The 19,853-nt window shown below is 56.1% G+C and overlaps 1 protein-coding gene across 4 annotated transcripts in view; it reads right to left on the bottom strand.

Moving 5' to 3' along the window:
* The window catches only part of RREB1 (ras responsive element binding protein 1), a 128,135-nt gene that overhangs the window by 5,666 nt on the left and 102,616 nt on the right, over nt 1-19,853 (bottom strand). For 2 of the 4 annotated variants that reach the window (XM_047795629.1, XM_047795630.1), the window contains 3 exons: nt 15,472-15,661; nt 11,416-14,302; nt 4,101-4,265 (listed from right to left, as the gene is read on the bottom strand). In XM_047795629.1, the coding sequence (XP_047651585.1) occupies nt 4,101-4,265; nt 11,416-14,302; nt 15,472-15,661 (3,242 nt within the window). The remainder of the gene's footprint in view (nt 1-4,100; nt 4,266-11,415; nt 14,303-15,471; nt 15,662-19,853) is intronic. The other 2 variants (XM_047795632.1, XM_047795631.1) reach the window with 1 other exon arrangement.

Genomic DNA, 19,853 nt, shown 5'->3' with positions numbered 1-19,853 from the left:
CCACCTGTCCACTCTCCAAGCAACGCCACATGTGGACAGTCACTCCTGAGGGCCTATTAAGGGCTGGCGTCCCTGGAAACATCACCGACCCAAGGAGATGACAGTATTGCTCAAAAGCCCCAGCTCCTCTCCGCTCAGGTCGAACACGGTCTTAACAAGGTTTTTTTACTGTGTGCTCTGCCAGTGCTGCCGAAGCTCGCTGCGCCCGCAGTTACCTGCAGCTGCAACGGCCAGTGTCTCACGGGGGCATCGGGCTGACAAAACTCCGTCTTTGACGGTACACGCGGGACACGTGCCTCCCTGATCACGCCAGGTCTCTGATCGCAGGTGCCCACGTCTAACGTGGACCCCACTGATGTGCCCAGACCACCGCCACGCAGACCTACGCCCATGGCCCCGGGCTGGGGGCCGAAGGGGCTGCGCCAGCCCTGCCCTGGTCACACTGCCTGGGGCTCTCAGCTTACAGACGCTTGTCTACAAGGCTCCCCCACATCCTCCTCTTCACTGGTTTTATCTTGACTACTTTCTGGCAGCTACTGTTTGAGTATCTCAAAAGGCTCCAGAAGGAAACAAGTAATTGTGGTGTGAATACAAAGTTCCTGACAATAGATGAATTTTGACCATTACGCAAAAGATTAAAGATGACTCGTGAGATAGACACACCAATGTCCAGGCCATAGAAGGAAAAAACCAGATGCTCATTTTCTTGAATCACATAGAGAGCACCAATTAAATGGATTTGGGTATAAACTCCAAAGTAAAAAACTACAGAATGCTCAGTTTCTTATTTGTTGGTTTTGTGGGTAAAGGTCCCCCAAAAGAAAAAAAAATTTTTTTAAAAAGGGCTTGATCTCTGGTTACTTCCTATTTGTCCCAATATATTCTAGGCTGTTTCCCTTAATTAACCTTTTTCCCCACTAAAGAATACGGATTATTTAGAATTTTAACTGTAGTAAAACATATTTTAAGATGATAAACTTTGAAAAAAACTGAGAGTCAATTCTGAAACCAAACCCAAGTAAATATACTAAGATCTGATGGTCCGGACTCCTGGGCCCTTCCCCAGGGTGGATAACGGAGAGGTGAGCCCACAGGCAATGAGAGGCCAACTCACCTCTGGGGCGTGGAGGGAGCGTAGCTGCGCTCTAGCGAGCGTCCACTAGGGGGCGTGTTTCAGCAGGGCAGCTGGGGCCCTTCGAGTTCCCAGCAACTCCAAGAGACTTTTTCTTAGCAACCCTGGGGAACAATGGACTTAACTGCTTCTGCCTCCTGAACATCCAGCTTATGAACGCCAGGTCCTGTCTTGATCTGGTCCTCAACCACCCACTCTTGCAGAGGCCAGCAGATGACTTTTGTAAGCAATGCGGCTTTTAAAATGGGTTGATTTTTCTGTCACCACCAGCCGGCCCCTCGTTTGTGATGCTAATCTAAGAAAGTTGCTAGAGGAAGCAGACGGAACCTGAAGCACTAGTAGATAAGAACCCCAAAGCTCCTTCCACGCGCAAGTGGACACGTTCATGTCAGCTCGACAATTACACTTCTGCTGCTTCCTAGAAATTCCATGTTACCCAACTGAGGAGACAAACCACCAGCCTAAATACCTGGCTGGGCAGAGGCATGGCTGCTGAGGGGCGGGCTGTCTCCCTGACACCCAGAGCAGCACTTCCTGTGCCCCACCCATTCTGGCACATGGGGCTTTGCGGGGGGGGCACCGCTGAGGGACAGTTTTCGAAGCTGCGTGCAGGCGCCTATAAACATGGAGGCTCCTGTAGGCACCATCTAGGAAGACCCTAGAACACCCCTAGAGGGCAAAGTGGCCGGGGGAACCTCTGCCCACAAGAATGTGAATCAAAGCTCCAGCTTAGCTTTGGGGGAATCAATATGCCCCTTTAAGCCCAAATGACCCCAGTTGTAGCATTTTTTGCATTCTTTTGGGGGAAATTCTAGGGTGCATTTTTGTGATTGAAAAAGTTAGACCTCAGTCACAAAACAGGTTTGAGGGTTTTAAGAAAATGCAACCTAGGCATATAAACCTAGGAAGGACCGCCTTGGTTATTTCCTGCTTTTGTGCTGTTTACATTTTCGTGGCCAAGCCTGCAGCATGTGCAAGTTCCCGCACCAGGGGCTGAACCCACAGCATAGCAGCAACCGGAGCCACTGCAGTGACAAGACTGGACCCTTCAACTACTGAGCCACCAGGGAACTCTGCTTTTGTGTTTTTAGGGTCTACCTCCAAAGCCTCACTTAACTTCATAGCAGGGAGCCTCCAACACGCCCGCCTCCCTGCTGATAGCTCAGTCTTTGTTCTCCCCTCGGTCTAAGCGTTTACATCTCTCTCTGAATTCTCCTCTTCCAGGAGCTTTGTTCCTTCAAGCCAATCCACACAACCTCTGGGCAGGGTGGGGGCGGGGAGGGTGCTGATGGGACCTAGAAAAACACCACTGAAAAAAACAGTGCACCCAGCATGAAGACTCAGGGCTGCACCGAAGCTAAGGCATCTGCAGGATTCTATAGCAGGGTCCCAGTTTCACTGCTCCTTTGTGATCAAGATGGGGACCTGGGGAGTTCCTATTGTGGCTTGGTGGGTTAAGAACCTGACACAGGGTCTGTGAGGATGTGGGTTCGATTCCTGGCCTCGCTCAGTGGGTTAAGGATCCAGCACGGCTGCAGAGGGCAGCGTAGGTCACAGATGTGGCTCCGATTTGGTGTGGCTGTGGCCAGCAGCTGTAGCTCCAATTTGACCCCTAGCCTGGGAACTTCCATATGCTGCAGGTGTGGCCCTAAGAAGCCAAAAGACAAAAAAAAAAAGAAAGAAAAGAAAAAAAAAGATAGGGGCCCAAAGTGTGCATCCAGCATGTGGCTGTTACACTTCAGGACGTGACCGCAAGCGTGGGCTCCCCTCGGCCACCTCAATTATGTGTGGCTGCCCCCACCTTTGGGACCAGGATGGGACCGTCACTCAGCTGCTTTCTGAAGCTGGGCTGGGAGAAAGGGGGCCAGACACAGGGGGGCTGTCCGAGGCCAAGGTGGGCTGTGCCAGCCTCCTGCCACTCTTCTGGGGTTGAAGAGCAAGTCATCCTGTGACCTCAGGCCCAAGGGCACCCAAGTCACAGTAAGACCTTTCTCTCCTCAAGGATCCTGGCCAGTCATGTGAATCGGGAAGCTGGAGGGGGGAGGCGGCAGAATGGCCCCCACTTCCAAACTCTAAGAGGGTCTGACGGCCCCAAGTGTGACCCCTTCCCCCGCTCCCGTCCACACTGACGCAGTGCAGGAGGAGACCCCCAGACAGCACAGCACCCCACCCTGTCCAATCTCAAGGACACAGTCACAACCCTAGAAAAATACATTTTGGGGGACTCGCCTCAGCTTCAAAAAATGGGGACGTGTCCAAACTTTCAAGATTTGCCAAACTGAACCTGTACCTGAAACAGTCACTCAGCAGAGGCCAAACAGCCCTGTGTCCGAGAAACCCGCAGCAGCCGGTGTTTGGTTTGTTTGTTTTGGGGGGTGGGGGACACAAGAGCCCAGCAGCCGGAGATAATGGCATATACTGAACAGAGCACGTGAGTAAATACAGAAGCTGTAAGGAAAGAAAAGGTGGCAGGAGACGCACGGGCAGCCGTTAATTGCTCTGGAGGGGCTGGAGGAAGGAAGCACAGATGAGCACATGAGAATAATACCCGGATTCAGGTCAAGCAGAGATGTGATTAAAGAAAGGACATGCAGAGCGCTTTTTCAAACACGACCAAGTTTTTTACTGGGAAGAGAGTTACTGAAAAGGAGAATACCGCCCCAGCCCCGCCTCCCTGCGGCGGGCTGGGCATCACTAGCTCCTGCAGCACCCTGAGGTCTGAGCGGGCCCACCCCTGCGCTGGAGGGGGCGGTCAGCAGGGCTGGCTTTCAGAAAACACCAGGCGAGGGGGCTCACATTCCTTGTGAAGTGCTCCTGCGAAGCGCTATTCTGCAGGCCTGCCTGTGCGGCCCACGCCAGGGGCCAGCAGCCACAGTGGGCACCGGCTGGGGCTGGGGGCAGACCTTCTCTGGCAGCGCACCTGCGGCGCCTCCTCTGGCCCTGTCTCTGCATCACCTGGAAGCACTACCTGTGCTATCATGGGCTCCAACATCACTCTCTTTGGACTGGGGGATAAGCCCGTTTCTTCTCAGGGAACAGGCCGTAACTCCGTGTTTGCGCAACTGGTGGCGTTCACAGTTAGATTTGGTGGAAAAGAAGGCACCGCATTTTTGACAAGGGAAGGGTTTCTGACCTGAAGCAGGAAAAAAAATACATATTTATCTGGCTTTCTATTGCAACGATTCCTTCTCCTGAGGTTACTGGCATTTGCTTCCCCCCATCCTCCACCCTTTCTTTCAAGAAAATAAACCAAACACATTAAAAAATACACTGAGAACATCGACAACTCCAGTGGTCACCTTCCCCTGTTCTGAGTGGGGCAAAATAAAGGTTTTGTCCTCAAAATACTAAAAGTCAGCAATGAAAGCAAGATACATGTTTCAAGTAAAATAACAGTGTTACAATTAAAAACCTCACACAACAACAACAACAACAAATTTCAGCACAGCCGAGAGGAGGCCTGACGAGGTCACTTCCGGCCTGGACATGGGGCGAGGGGGAACGCCCGGGCCTCCTGGAGGAATCCTGAGGCTCCCGGATGTCTCAGAGGCTGGTCCCCTTCCTGACCTTGTGGGTCTGGCCCTCCCACCTGCACCGGAAGCGCTGAGTTCTGACTTCCCAGGATGCCTCCCGTCTGACCTCTGCCCAAGGTCACCGTGGTCCTTGCTGGCAGACAGGGGACAAAGGTTCTCTGTCTCTTTGCTTTCTATGCTCCTGCTGGCGGCGAATCAGTGACCAACCAGTCCCTGAGTCTAATCAGAGACCACGTGCTCCAGTCGGCAACCCGCATGTGCAGCTACGTCACCGAGCGCCCCCCAATGCCACCGACCCCAAGGACGGGCAACCTGCCAGCCTCTCCCCGGTCAACACCCGCCCTGGCCTCTCCTCTCCTTCTGTCTGGATTCCTGTTGTAGGCTCCTCAGCCCTGGCCCCGTGTCTGCAAGGACGGACGAGGGGGCAAAGGAATGGCAGAGTGCGGACAGAGCAGGGAAGGAGAGGGGGCGGCTGGGAGAGGGAGTGTGTGGGCTGCAGGACAGAGGTGTGCTTTCTACGGCCTCGCTGATTCTTCAGTTCTCCCCCAACGGCCACATGCCAGGGTCCCAGTTTCTGACTTGGCAGGGAAAGGGTTCTGTGTACCCACGAGCAGGACTCGGAGCTGCAGCCAGCACTGCTGTCCCTTGGACCCCCCAGAGCTCTGCAATGGCACACACACAAGACCTGGCAGGGAAGTCAACAAACATGGCTCCCTCAAAACACTGAACGGGGGCCTGAGGCCTTCTGTTTAGACTGAGATGAGCCATCAAGGGACCCTAGAACCAGAGCAGGCGCACAAGCCCGGGCACGGATGGAAAGGGCCAGGCATCTGGGGTTCGCAGGAGAGGAAGCACTGCTGCCCACACAACTCCGGGGGCGCCGCTCACCTGCAGCACATCGTGTGCAGCCTCTGCCTGAGTCCCCGCACTCCAGTGTGGGCATCAGCAGTAACCAGAGAAAGGGGCCATGTGCTCCCTCCTGAGTGGTGGTCACCAGAGGAGCTTTCTAAGAACACAGGTGTCCAGGACCATGAAAAACCAGGGAAGCAGACTCGGACACCGGGCCTGGGCACCTCTAGGGGGCTCCACGTGGGATGAGGGGGGAAGGGGAGAAGCCCACTCCCCCGTGTTTCCTGCTAACTTTATGAACACGCCCACATCAAAGAAAAAAAAAAATCATGCCCTTTGGGTAAGCATTTTAATGCTCTTTTTGCACCTTCACGTTATTTCTCGCTTTCCACCAAAAATTGAGCAGAACACTTAATAATTATTTAGGCTCTGGAGTCCCTGCTGTGGTGCAAAGGGATCAGCAGCGTCTCTGGAGCGCTGGGACGCAGGTTCAATCCCCAGCCCCAGGCAGTGGGTTAAGGGCCTGCTGTTGCCACGGCTGCGGTGCAGGTTGTGACTGTGGCTTGGATCTGGGCACTCCATATGCCATGGGGCAGCCAGAAAAGAAAAAAGAGAAAAAAAAAAAAAAAAGACTCAGGCTGTTTTAAGTAAAAAGAGAACACTTTTTCTTTTTACCTATACTATTTTACTGTCAAAAAAGCAACATCAGGTGAGTTTGAGAACAGGAGAACCAGGCCAAGAAGAAAACACGTCAGAAGCTGGAACAGTGAGTTGTGATCCGCTTCTGGATGTCAATTAAAGCCACTGGTTTCCTGCTTCTTCCTGCTGCGTGATTTCCTCGGTAACTTCCACGCGGGTAAGCGCCCCACTCTCACAGCTGATGTGCCGTGAGGACGGCGAGCATGGTAAAGTTGAGGTTAGCAAACAATTCAATGACCTCAAAGTTTTGTACGTGATTAGAAAGATTCCCAAAGTGACAACAGGAGTCTTTAAAAGGTCCCATTTCACTGCTTAAGGCACGCGTTTTGCACAGCAGCCTGCTCTCCAGGTCGCGTGAACAGAGGACAAGAGCCCTTTGAGTATTTTATAATCAGACGGGTTTGAAACAAACCTTGCTGCCTGACAATCTATATGGAAACTGCCCCGTGATTTATTCACTTGCTAACAGCCACGAGACTGCTTCCATAGCAGGGGTGTTTCTAAGTGCACCTGCAGCCACAAGGAGCTACCTCTGCACCAAAGACCTATGATGTCCCCCGGCCCCCGACAGCAGCCAGTGGGTTTTCACTCTCACAGAGCAGCCAAGAGACAGAGAGGGAAATTTCACAGGACATGAGGCTGCCTGGCCAGCACCAGGCAGGAGAGAATAACGGATGAACCAGTGGAGGAAGTTGGCTGACCTGGCCTCACGTCCTCGGCTGTCTCTCTGCTGCTCCTGCGTGCGCGCACACACACACACACACACACACACACACGCACGCAGCCTCCCACCCCCCCCCCCCACCCCGCCCCGTGGGCACGGGCCTCCTTCTCCCCGCGTTGTCTTTCTTTCAGTGTCTGGCAGACATGCACGCGGGCTGGCCAGGTGAAGAGCTTTCAGAGCGGCCACCAAAGTTACAAGCAGCCAAACACCACCGGTGTCAGAAACACTTTCCACACTGATTTCAACTCCGAGGCCTGAGCTGTGAGCAGCGGGTGGGGGAGCCCCAGGCTGCCGGGAAAGGCAGTAAATCCGACCGTGAGAAAGTGAGGAGGAGGGGACCGGGGTGTTGGCGCTGGAGGGCACGGCAGCCAACGCAGGGGCCCGAGCCCTGTTTCAAGAGGAGGAAGGAGAGGGCTGAAACGGACTGTGTCCTGGCCCTCTCTCCTCTACCTGTGGCCCCACGAGGAACAGTGAGTCGTCTTCCTCTAAAGAGGTCGCGCCGGGCAGGTTGAGAAGGGAACGAACCACGGCCGCCCCCGTGGACACGGCGCTGCGGGCTTCAGGGGAGCAGAAGGAGGAAACTCAGCTGTGCGTGGAGCCCACGCCGGGACACAACAGGCCTGTGGCCACCAGCTTCCTCATGAGACTCGATTCCTAGAACCCGGGCTGTGCAGAGAAAGGGCCGAAACCATGTGGCCTGTGCCTGAGCAGCAGGGAACCCCTGGCCGGCCACTGAACATCTGGGCTACTTATTGCTGCTCCTTTGGGAGCAGGGTGTGCCGGAAACTCGCCTACAAGACAAGGGACGGATGATGGAATCGTGTGCATTCGCCGAGAGGTCAGGAGAGGCCGACTCTCAAGACCCAAGCTTCGCCTCAACACGACTTAAAACCGGACCCCACTCAAAGCATCTGGCTGGAACGCAGCTACATTTTCACACGACAAAAAAGGAAAAAAAGCCTCCCCGCTGTGGCACACTGGTTTGCAGGGTTGTTTCAGAACCCACGCTTCATTCCCGTTCTCTTTCCCGTGAGCCTCAGTCTGATGTCAGTTTCTAGAGGGCGAGCCCACGGGAAGCTGGGAGCAGGTGCCGGGGGCGCCCCAGCTCGCGTCCAGCGGGAAGCCCCCCGTGTGCGGGTCCCGCTCTAACTCTGGACCCATGGAAATGGCTCTAGCACAGCGCCCGCCGGAGCCCGGCGCTGCACACAGTGACTTCAGAGAGCTGACGCCGAGACTGCTGCTGGGTCCCCAGGCTGCCAAAGAGCTGAGAGGTTAACCTGCCCGCTACCTGCGTCCAGGCCCTGGAGTGCGGCCAAGGCCCCCCTGCGGTCGCGACATCTCTGGTCAGTAACGGCTCGCGGTCCACCTCCGTGGTCCGCCTCCTCGCCAGCCCCTTCCCGATCGCATCAGGATGCAGGCGGCAAGAGCGGCAGCCCTGCTCATCCTGGGACAGGGCCCCTGTCGCCCAAATGCCTGTAGGCAAATTACTCAAGTCTCTCTATGACTTTGTCAGGGCGAAGTGAGGACATCGCCCTGTAGGACCGTCGCCGAGACCAGCTCTGAAAGGTTTCTCTACCCCCCCCCCCCGCCCCCGGATTCTCCCCACAAGAGACAAGGCCTGCAAGGCCCTGCCAAAGACCCAGGATGTCAGGACAGACCCACGGGAACTGGACACAGCCATGAGGGGACAGTGATGCTGGGGGAAGAAGTAGCAAAACATGTTTATATTCACCCCCGCCCACCCCCTCGCGGGCAAACTCCCATCTTCCCTGCTTGGTTTAGGTGCCACCAAATTTTAAACCACGGAGGACGCTTTGACTTCAAAAGGAACTTCTATCAGGCACCTGCGAAGATGAGGTGCGGCTCAGAAAGGTAGGAGCGGCCACTTGGTCGTCTTAGGGAGACCAACAGCTTTCTGAAAAGAGAAAGCCTGGGAATAAACAGCATTCACTGAGCACAGGACTCCCGGCCACAGGAGTGGTGGCAGGCGGTGATGGCAGGGGAAGGGGATAGGCGATGCTGGCTGAGAGATCACTCAGAACCAGATCCAGACCTGCTGCTTGCCAAAAAGTGGGCAGAGGAATACTTCTCCAGACTCCACAGGTGACAAACAGGTGTCACCCCAAAAAGGGTAGCAAGAGAAACACTGTGTGGGACACCTTCTAAGATCACCTTTCTTCTGCACTGTGCTCATTAGAGCTGTTACCTTACTCTGTCAGGCTTAAATGATTTCAGGTGGAAGGAAAATAAACGACAGCCTGAAACTGCAGCACATACTCCACAAATCCAGGAATTCTGGGTCTTGTTAAATAAGACAAGACCTGGACACTCCTGACCGACCGACCATCCTTTGGCCAGGGTTCAAGGGCCCACCATGCCAGAAAGACAGGCTGTGTCCAGGTGGCAGCCAGCCTCAGAGACACCCCTATGCACTCTGCCACCCTCCTGTGATGTTGGTACAAACAGCTTTCCACAAGCTTCTTCAAAGCTTCATGGATGATCCACCCCGAAGGAAGCATTTCCATCTGTTATACAGTGGGCTCACTCCTACGCGCCCCCCTCAGGAGCCTCTGTACTACTTGGGGCTGCCAGATTTAGCAACTAAAAATACAGGACGCCCACTTAAATCGAAGTTTCAGATATACAACAAATAAGCTTTTGGTAAACCCCAAACAGTGCATGGAAAATATTTATACTAAAAATCACTTGTTGCACATTTGATATTAAAAATCCAAGGAGGGCCCATCATGACTCAGCAGATTAAGAATCCGACTAGTATCCCTGAGGACGTGGGTTCAATCTCAGGCCTCGCTCAGTGGGTTAGGCTGGCAGCTGCGGCTCCAACGTGACCTCTGGCTGGGAACATCCATATGTTGCAGATGTGGCCTTTAAGGGGGGGGGGGCAAATAATTTGGAGTTCCCATCATGGCTCAGCGGTCATGAACCCAACTGGTATCCCTAAGGACTCGGGCCTGATCCCTGGTCCCGCTCAGTGGGTTAAGCATCAGGTGTTGCCATGAGCTGTGACGTAAGTCTCAGACGTGGTTCTGACCCCAGCTACAGCTCCAATTCGATTCCCAGCCTAGACACTTCCCTATGCCTCGGGTGTGGCCCTGCAAAGATAAAAGCCAAAAACCAAACAAGCCCAAAACAAGAATCTAGCGGGCATCCTGCATCTTGCCTGCAATCTCATACTGTACAACTCCTTCCTCAGTTTGAGATCCTGGCACTTAGCACTTAGGTGGTCGTCTCCAAAAGGTTACGGTCTCACCCGGTCTGTCTCCTGGTTCAAAATATAAACCCAGCTTGAATAGTCAATAACTCAGAGAGTGCCACAGTCATTTGACTACTAAATACCTGATATAAATTTATTTTGAGTGTATTTCTCATCTTAAATTTCTCTTTATAAATCACCGTAAGAGGGAGTTCCTGTCGTGGCTCAGCAGAAAGGAATCTGACCAGGATCTGGGAGGATGCGGGTTCGATCCCTGGCCTCGCTCAGTAGGCTAAGGATCCGGCATTGCTGTGAGCTGTGCTGTGGCTGTGGTGTAGGCTGGCGATTATAGCTCCAATTGGACCCTTAGCTTGGGAACCTCCGTGTGCCACAGGCCCTGAAAAGACAAAGAAAAAAAAAAATCATCATAAGAAAAACATTTGAAAAATACTTCTGCGATATCTTCTTGGTAAGTTAAGCCTATTTCTTAAAATACTACTTATTTATTTATTTATTATTTTAGGGCTGTACCTGCGGCACATGGAAATTCCCGGGTGAGGGGTCTGAGCTGCATCTGCAGCCTACACAGCAGCTCATGGCACTGCCAGATCCTTAACCCACTGAGCAAGGCCAGAGACTGAACCCGCGTCCTCACGGATCCTAGTTGGGTTTGTTGACCGCTGAGCCACAACGGGAAATCCCTAGAATAATATTTATATATGAGTGTTTCCCCGGCAGAGGTGACAATTTTAGTACAAATAGATTTTTTTTTAATTTGAAACTGCCCTGTCACTGACGGTCACAGCGAACAGAAGATATGACGGCCTTTGTGACCTAACACTGAACGGCGACATCTGCGCTACTTCGTGTTTCGAATACGTGGCAGCCAAAAGGACTTCGCAGAGGGTTAAACACTTCCAACACTGCCACGAGGGTGCAGATTCCTCTGTCAAAGCCCCCTTCCTCCCTCGCTGCCCCCTGGGCATAACCAAGGAGACCATCTCGGCACCAGCGCAGGGATGTGCTGGCCCGAGACCCTTTCACCTGAAAACACCCTGCTCACGCCTCCCTTGGCCGGCAGCCCTCGGAGGCCCAGACAACAGGCGCAGACCTTTCTGGACACAGGAGCACACGGGGGAAACTCTCGGCCCCATCAGGGCCCCACGTTCTACCCCTGCCGCCCCGTGACATGCCAGGCTCCGCCGACGGAGCCACAGCTCCCTGCTGGGAAGTGGAGCCCGCGGGCGGCCGGCGGCCCTCTTACCAGTGTGTGTGAGCATGTGCCTCTGCAGGGAGCTGGCCCAGGGGAAGAGCCGCGGGCAGTGGGGGCAGTTGATCTTCTGCAGGCAGTTGGCGTAGGAGTTCCGCTTCGCCCTCAGCAGCCGGTCGTCCGGAGGGCTGCCCGGCTCCTCGTCGCTGGGCCCGTTGCGTTCCGCGGGGGCCGCGGCCACCTCCTCCTGAGCGTCGTCCTCGGCGCTCTGCAGAAACGGACTGAACTTGTTGGTGTCCGTGGTGGCCAGCATCTTCTCGATGCTGGCGAACTCCCCGCTGGAGTCCAGGTCCACGCTGCCACTGGGACGCGGCCGGCTCCTCGTCCCCCGTTTCCGGCCCCTCTTCTTTGACACGCCAGCTGGTCCCTGCTCGGTGGGCGAGGCTGCCTCTGGGCTGTTGGCAGCAGGGGATGGGTCACTGGATTCTTTTGGGCTGGTGACGTCGGCGGTGGCTCTGGGGGCGGCTCCCCCTATACCATCGAAAGCTGTGGCGCTACTGCCCGTGCTCGTGGGCCCCGGGTCAGCCACCTTGGCCTTTAGCAAGGTGGGTGCGGAGGACACGGAGGAGATGATCTGGGCGATGGAGGCCAGCGGGGGCAGCTCCTCTGTCACCGGGGGCTTTGGCAAGAGCAGGGGGGGCTTGGGCCGCAGTGGCCGCAGCAAGGCTGGGCTGCTCATGAGGGTAGAGCTGCCCAGGAGTGGGGAGCTGTTGACCAGGGCGGAGGAGTAGATGGGCAGGGCCAGCTGAACAGAGCCCTGCAGGGAAGGAGCGGCGGCTTCCACGGTGCTGGCTGCCGAGGCCACCGCAGCCGGGGCCCCGGGCTTTTCCAGGACCCCGCTGGGCCCCACAGTCGCCGGCAGGGTGGAGCAGGCTGGTGGGCAGGGAGCGGCCTGCTCGCTGTTCCCAGGTTCCTGCTCAGTCTTCTTGGTGTCCCCGGGGGCGGCAGCGTCCTTGTCCCCTCTCCTGAGGTTCTTGGGGATGGAGAGGTCGATGGGCTCCATGAAGCCCTCGTAGGGGGCCGAGGCCGAGGGGCTCAGGAAGGAGGCTGCCACCTCCTGCTTCACTTGGACCAGGGCCAGGCCCTTCTGGGAGAAGTCCAGGGGCTCGTTGAAGTCTACTGGGAAGGTGCCGGTGGGCTCCACTTTGACGGCGACGTGGGTGGGCAGCGGCTGGGTGGGACCCCCGTGAAGAATGCCATTCTGGGGCTCCAGGAAGGCGGCCAAGGGCTTGCGCTCACCCGAGGCAGCGCCACTGCCCTCCTCCGCCCTCCCCGAGGCCTCGGAGGTCGCATCGACCGTGCCCAGGCCGTCGGCCGCCAGGACGTAGCTCTCGATGTCGCGCTCGGGCACGTGCATGTGCTGCTTGAGGACGTGGTGGATGCAGTTGCGCTTGGCCGAGAAGGCGGCGCTGCACTCCTTGCACTCGAAGGGCTTGCGGGCTTTGGGGCAGCCGCCCAGGCCGCGGCCGCAGTGTGAGCGCATGTGGATGCGGAGGGCGCGGTAGTGCTTGAGATCCTCTCCGCACAGCAGACACACCGTGTCCGGGGAGCAGAAGGCGTCCACCATCTCGGCCGCGCTGCTCGTCACGTACTCGATGTTCTTCTCGATGTCCTTGCGCGTGGCCTTGAGGTGCTTCTTGCGCAGGTGCCGCTCGCAGTTGGCCTTGACCGTGAAGGGGTAGTGGCAGATCTTGCAGATGTAGGGCCGCTCGCCGCTGTGCGTGCGCAGGTGGCGGATGAGCGCGGCCTTGTCGGCGGCAATGTAGTCGCAGATGTTGCACTGGTAGGGCGAGATGCCCAGGTGGGAGCGCACGTGCGCACGCAGCACGCCGGAAAAGGCGAACACCTGGTTGCAGAAGCGGCAGGGGTAGAGCACCTTGCGCATGGCCGGCGTCTTCTTGCCTCCAGGGCCCGTCATGATGGCCTTGAGGTCGCCCTCTGTGATCTCCTGCTTGATCTTGGCTTCCATGCTCAGGGGCAGCAGGGCCTCGATGATGCTGTCCTGCTCCAGCTGCGTCTTCATCTCGGCCTGGCCGGGCAGCTCTCCGCGCTGCTGCGGCAAGAAGAGCGGTGCCGCCGCGCCGGGCTGGGCCCCCGCCCTGGACTGCAGCAGGTGGGCGGTGGAGGCGGCCTCCCCCGGGCCCTTGAGGAGCTTCAGCGGCGGTGGCGGCAGGCTGGGGCTGATGCAGCCGGGGGAGGCCTGCTGGGCGTTGACGAGGGGCGGGGGCGTGGAGGTGGCCACCACCGTCCGCGGTGTGACCAGGGGCTTTGGCTTCAGGGGGGGCATGTGTTTGAAAACGGCCTGCAGCGGGGCGGCTGGGGCCTTGGACAGGGGCGGAAGACTGATCTGCGGGGGCACCGAGGCTGCCATCGCCAGGATCTGCTGGACGTCTGCCAGCTCGATGGCCGACTCGCCGGAGATGGGCTGGACCACAATACTGCTGTCAGGCTGGATGATGAAGCCCTTCTGGAAGGGCTGCAGGGACAGGCGCTTCATGCCCTCCTTGGTGGCCGGGAGGACGGTGAGAGACCCGCCCAGGGAAGCAGCTTCGAAAGGAGACAGACTCAGCAAGCTGGTGCAGCCAGGGTCCTGAGGTAGCTGACACTTGAGTGTCTGGAGCTGTATTGCTTGGTTGTCATCCGGCAGTGGCTCCTCAGCCAGGGCAGGCCTGGCGTCGGTGGTGTGCTGCAGGCCCAGCAAGGCCAGGAAGACCTTCTGGTCCAGGGTGTCACCGGGCAGGGCAGGGCCTTGGCCTGCAGCGACGTGGGTCTGCTGGTGCAGGGTGAGCGAGGAGAGCATGGGGAAGGCCTTGTCACACGTGTCGCAGACGAAACGGTGCTGCTCGCTGATGCACCGGCGCAGGTTCGTTTCACACCAGGCCTACGTGGAAGCCGGGCCAGTGAAAGCAAGGGAACAGAAAGCACGATTTAGAAACAGGCTCCAAGCTGGGACAGGAAGTACCGGCTGTACGGCCGCCCAGCACCCAGCCTTTCCCACCGCACAGGGAGTCCATGTCCCCTGCTCGCTAATTCCTGGACTGAGCGAGAAAAACCAACCAAGCCCCTTACGATCGGCTCTCCTTGATGGAATGCACCAGCCCCTGGGGACCTCGGCAGATAAACCCGACGTGTGGTAAGTAATGATATCGCAGGGGTAGGACTAACTCTCTCTCTAAAAACGGGTGCCGAGGAGGTCCTGTTGTAGCTCAGTGGTAACAAACCTGACTCGTATCCATGAGGATGCGGATTCAATCCCTGGCCTTGCTCAGTGGGTTAAGGATCTAGCACTGCCGTGAGTTGCAGTGTAGGTCACAGATGCAGCGCAGATCTGCTGTTGCTGTGGTTGCGGCTGTGGTGTAGGCTGGCAGCAACAGCTCCAATTTGACCCCTAGCCCGGGAACTTCCATATGCTGCGAGTGTGGCCCTAAAAAGATCAAAAAAAAAAAAAAAAAGAAAGAAAAAGAGGTGTCAAGTTCCCACTGTGGTGCAACAGGATCAGTGGCATCTCTGGAGCAATGGGACACAGGTTCAATCCCCAACGTGGCACAGTGGCTCGGATCTGATCCTCGGCCCATCAACTCCATATGCCATGGAGTGGCCAAAAAGAAAAAAGAGAAAGAAACAATAGGGTGCTCTATGGAGTTCCCTTGTGGAGCAGTGAGTTAAGGCTCAGGTCGCTGCTGTGTTGTGGATTTGATCCCTGATCTGGGAATTTATATGCCGTAGCCAAAAATAAACATACGCAAATTCAATTCAGGTAGTGCTGGGTGGGGCAGCGAACAGTTCACAACTTTAAACGCAAAGGCTCCCTTATCGGGCAAAAGCACCGAGGAGCTTGTCTTTTATGCGAGTTACCACAAAATAAAAGGCCACTGATTCCTCATCGACTCCGTGAAGCGGGAAGGGACCAGGCTGAGCTTCAAGAGCAAGGCGCTACTAGACAGAGGGGACCCAACAGACAGCCTTTACAGAAAGGACGCCTCGGAGGAGGATACGGAGCCGGCCACGTGCCCTTGTAGGTGGCTGCCAGTCACAGGCCGATCGGAGTACCTGAGAGATTCGAGGAAACTTCCTACAGGAGAAGTCGGTGAACCCTAGGTCGTGGAAGCCGGCAGGGATGGAAGGGTTGTTCTGGATGAAGGGCCTTCCCATGGCGTCCCTGGGAAGCTGCTTGTGGACCAGCGCGTTGTGGCGCAGCAGTCCTCGATGGGTTCGGAAGGTGACGCAGCAAATGTCACATCTGCGAGAGGAAAGGACAGGATGTGAGGAGAGAGCCCGTTTCCACCCGTCCCCTGGCCTTCTTGTGTTTTCTGTTGCTTCCTTTCAGCGGAGCAAAATAAAAAGGATCAGGCATCAAGAAGCCGGCCAGCTCGCGGTGAGCAACAAAAACTCTTCCTTACGAGAAAAAAAAAAAAAAAAAGGTTCTACCAACCTCTGGGTCTCTGGTCTTTGCAGAGGATACAAGTGTGAACGGAGGCCGGAGGGGGAACCTGGGCCCCTGGGGCTTCCCTGCATCATGAACAAGGAGCAGACACTTGCCCGCCCCCCCGCCCCCCAGCTCCGTGGATTCTGCTCATCAGAAACGCTCACAGGCTGAAGAGCATCGCTTCCCACAGCGGCCAGCGCGAACGCGACGGGGATAAGAGGATAACCACGTTCTCCAACTGAATGAACAGCATGTGACAGCGATCACGTATTCCCTTTTGTTTTTCTTCCGTGCCTTTGAGGGCTGCGCTGGCGGCACATGGAAGTTCCCAGGCTACGGGTCGAATCAGAGCTGCAGCTGCTGGCCTACACCTCAGTCACGGCATCGCCAGATCGGAGCTGCATCTGTGACCGACCCCACACAGCTCACAGCAACGCCAGATCCTTAATCCACTGAGTGAGGCCAGGGATCGAACCCGCGTCCTCGTGGATACAAGTCAGGCTTGTTAGCACTGAGCCAGGACGGGAACGTACATGTATTCACGTCTGATGTGGTTACCGTCCATCTAAGAAATAAACACAGCTCCGAAGACTGAATCTGCTCTGAGAACAGAGTCCGCGCCCAGGGCAAGGACACCCACGGGAGAGTGAATGGCCCCAGCAGGGGGCTGGCATCCTGACCTTCAGCCTCCAGAGGAAAACACTGAGGCCCCCCACATGTTTAAGCAGTGTGGTCAAGGTCACACGGCCAGGATGAAGACAAGGTGTGAGCCCTGTTCCAACCCCGACCCTGGCCACAAAAGCCCACAAAGCCCTCTCCCAGGGCTAGACAGGCGCCCACAAACGCGCTGCATCTAAAGATGAAAGGTCATCGCGCTTCACTTCAGAGAGGACTGCGGCACCTTAGCCTTCGAAGGCCACGGAGATGCTAACACACACTTGAGAACGGCGTCCCCGCTTTCTCCACGTTTCACAGCCGCGGAGTCTTCGGGGTCTTCACAGAGAATCGTCTTAAACACCAACAATCCCCAGGACACCAGTGAAAGCCTCTAGGCCTGCACTGAACACAGGAGCCACGAGAGCCGTGCATGGCTTTCAGTTCACTTGAAGCGTCCTCAGTCGCATGAGCCCCGCCGGACAGTGCAGACCCTGCACTCTTCCTCCGGCCACAGGAAGTCCACGTGCTTGTACACGGGCTCCTCCCAAACCTCGGCGGCAGGTCCTGTGCCTGGTTCACAGAGAAGGAAGCTGGGGCGCAGAGGGCCCGGCAACTGACCAAGCTTCTGCTGCACGGCCCTTCGTGGAAACGTTCCCTGCTTTGAGTCTTCTCTGGGAACGAGGGCTACTGGGACCACCTGTGAAGCAGCTGAGCTGGTGAGACAAGTGCGAAGTAGGTGCCGCCGTGTCCCCTCATGGGGCTGCGGCCGGCACCGCCGCTGTGACCCTGGTCCTCCCGTGTGCCCCCCTCCTCCGCCTGACCGCTGATGCGGCCGCACCACCAATGAGATTCCTGTCATCACTCAATTAAATTTAGCCCGCTGGGTTCCCACGAGCCACTCAAAACACAGCCCCTTTGACGGACTTCTGCTCAAGCTCACTGACGGTGATAAAGGCGCCGGGGAAGGGCGGCCGCAGAGAAGCCCGCAGGCCTTTCGGTACCGAGAGTCCTCCTTGCCGGCTGGCCGGCCCCGTGCGGCTCCCTTCTCACCTGGCCCTGCTCCCTGCAAGCCCTGGCCTTGAGTGCATCTTCTCTCCCCACACCCAGGCCGTCCTGTCTGGGCCGGAAGCAGGCGAGGGCCGGCAGCCGGCTGGACGCTGCAACACACCTTCCCTGAAAGTGAGACTAAGAGGAGCTAAGAAGGCTGACAGGTGCAGAGGCAGGAGCGAGCCGCCACCCAGGGGCACCTCCCACCTGACACCCAGGGTAACCGCCTCTTCCCAGGTTCACGGTTAGCACAGGTGACACACATCTTGTGTAGAATATTAGCAAAGTATCTAAAATTAGTTTTTGCCAGTGCGAGGACATTGTGAAAAATACCTAAGCTCATCTCACCCTAATAGTCCAGTGAGCACGTGCCCCTCCTGTCACACCTGAAGTTTAGGCCCGGCTCCGCCTGGCAGGGGGAGGCTCGAACGTCAAAGTCAGGTGGGGGGAGGGGGGGTGTGGGGAACACACCTGACGGGGAAAATTCAACACACCTTAAATATTTAACTACACCTAAAACATCTTTGGCTGATCCACAGCATCTCTGGATTCTGGGTTTATGACTTAGCCTACTTGCTAAAATTTATTTGTAGCCTCAATCAGTAAGCACCTGCAGTGTGTTCCTGGACATGCGACACAACTGTGGAGCAGGAAGAACGTGAGTCCCTGACACGCACACAGGCTCCCTGCAGAGGGGGGACAAGGAGACGCTCTGCCCTCTGGTCTCAGCTCCTATTCAAACGAGTGTCCTTTCTGCTGACTCTTTACGGCCCTGTTTCTACCATCTTAGTGCTTCTTCTGGATAATTCCGCCTAGAATGGTCCCTAAGCGTGTTAAGTGCCATCCAGTGTCCCTGAGAGCAAGAAGGCTGTGACGTGCTTTACAGAGAAAAGACGTGTGTTAGATGAGGTTCGCTCAGGCGGGAGCTGCAGTGCTGGCGGCCGTGAGTTCAATGTCGATGAGTCAATGGTATATATACTTGAGGCTCTTTAATTTATTTTATTTACTTTTTAAATCTTTCCTAGGGCTGCGCCCGCCGCATATGACGGTTCCCAGGCTAGGGGTCAAGTTGGAGCTTCAGTGCTGGCCTGCACGACAGCCACAGCAACACTGGATCCTGAACCCACTGAGCAAGGCCCGGGATCGAACCTACAACCTCATGGTTCCCAGTCAGCTTCGCTAACCGCTGAGCCACGGCGGGAGCTCTACTTGGGGTCTTTTAACAGAAACACACGATAAAACAGGGTGCGGCACTAACTAGTGGAAGCGAACACGACTGGCTGTCCGCAGGGAACCAACCTTGCGTCTCCTCCAGGAGCGGCGGTTCAGTGCCCACTCGTTCCCTGCTCACGGAGACGTTACAGAACCTCATGACCGAGAGTAACAAGTATCTGCTGCCCATCTTTTCTCGGAGGGCCAAGGACTTACGCCCGAGTCTGACTCCACTAAGTGAAGATCCGTGCTGTCACTGGACCGGTCACTCTCATGAGGCAACACCTTTGATTTCCAGTTTTTAGAATCATTACGGTAGAGCAAGAACTTAGATTTTTTGCAAACCAAACTACAACAGCATCCTAGGTCCTTATGGTTATTTCTCTCGACTGTTCACAGGGGTCTTGCTCACCCTGAATTTCACAGCAACTAAAAAAACAAACCAAACCAATCAGGATTATACACAAGTCTGCCCAACTCAGTTTCACAGAGACTATTCTTTCTTAAAACAAAACAAAACAAAAAGTAATATTTCACTGGCTTATATACTTTTTTTTTTTCTTTTTAGGGCCACGGAGGTTCCCAGGCTAGGGGTCAATCAGCGCTGCAGCTGCCGGCCCACACCACAGCCACGGCAACGCCAGATCCTCAACCCACTGAGTGAGGCCAGGGCTGGGCCCAGCCGGCTCCGGGAGGTCCAGGAACCACTCTCGTTTGTTGGCGGGGGATTGGTCCTTTCGGTCTCAAAGGACTTTAATGCAAATGAATGATGTTCTTGTTTGTGCCCAGATCCACGGCCAGTTCTCAAAAAACCCCAAAAGTTAGGCTCTTAAAGTCCCTGAACCAGGGCCCGCCCCGTGGGGATGGACGCTGCAGAGCCGTCCTTTCGCATCACGTGCCTGTAAGGGACACTCCATCCAGCCTTGTTACTGATTTTTAGAGGACAGCTCATGGCTCTGGGCTAGGGTAGAAACGTGGTGTGATACACACACGATTGTGGCGTGGCGTGGCGTGGCGTGGGCACTCTGCAGGGACGAGGGCGGAGGAAGAAGCCGTCCGCGGGGCAACTCCCAGCAGGGCTGACAGTGAC

This window comes from Phacochoerus africanus, chromosome 9 (assembly GCF_016906955.1).
Source record: "Phacochoerus africanus isolate WHEZ1 chromosome 9, ROS_Pafr_v1, whole genome shotgun sequence".
NCBI classification, from domain to species: domain Eukaryota; kingdom Metazoa; phylum Chordata; class Mammalia; order Artiodactyla; family Suidae; genus Phacochoerus; species Phacochoerus africanus.
Note: the sequence above shows the minus strand (reverse complement) of the source record. Positions and strands in the feature narration are given on the sequence as shown.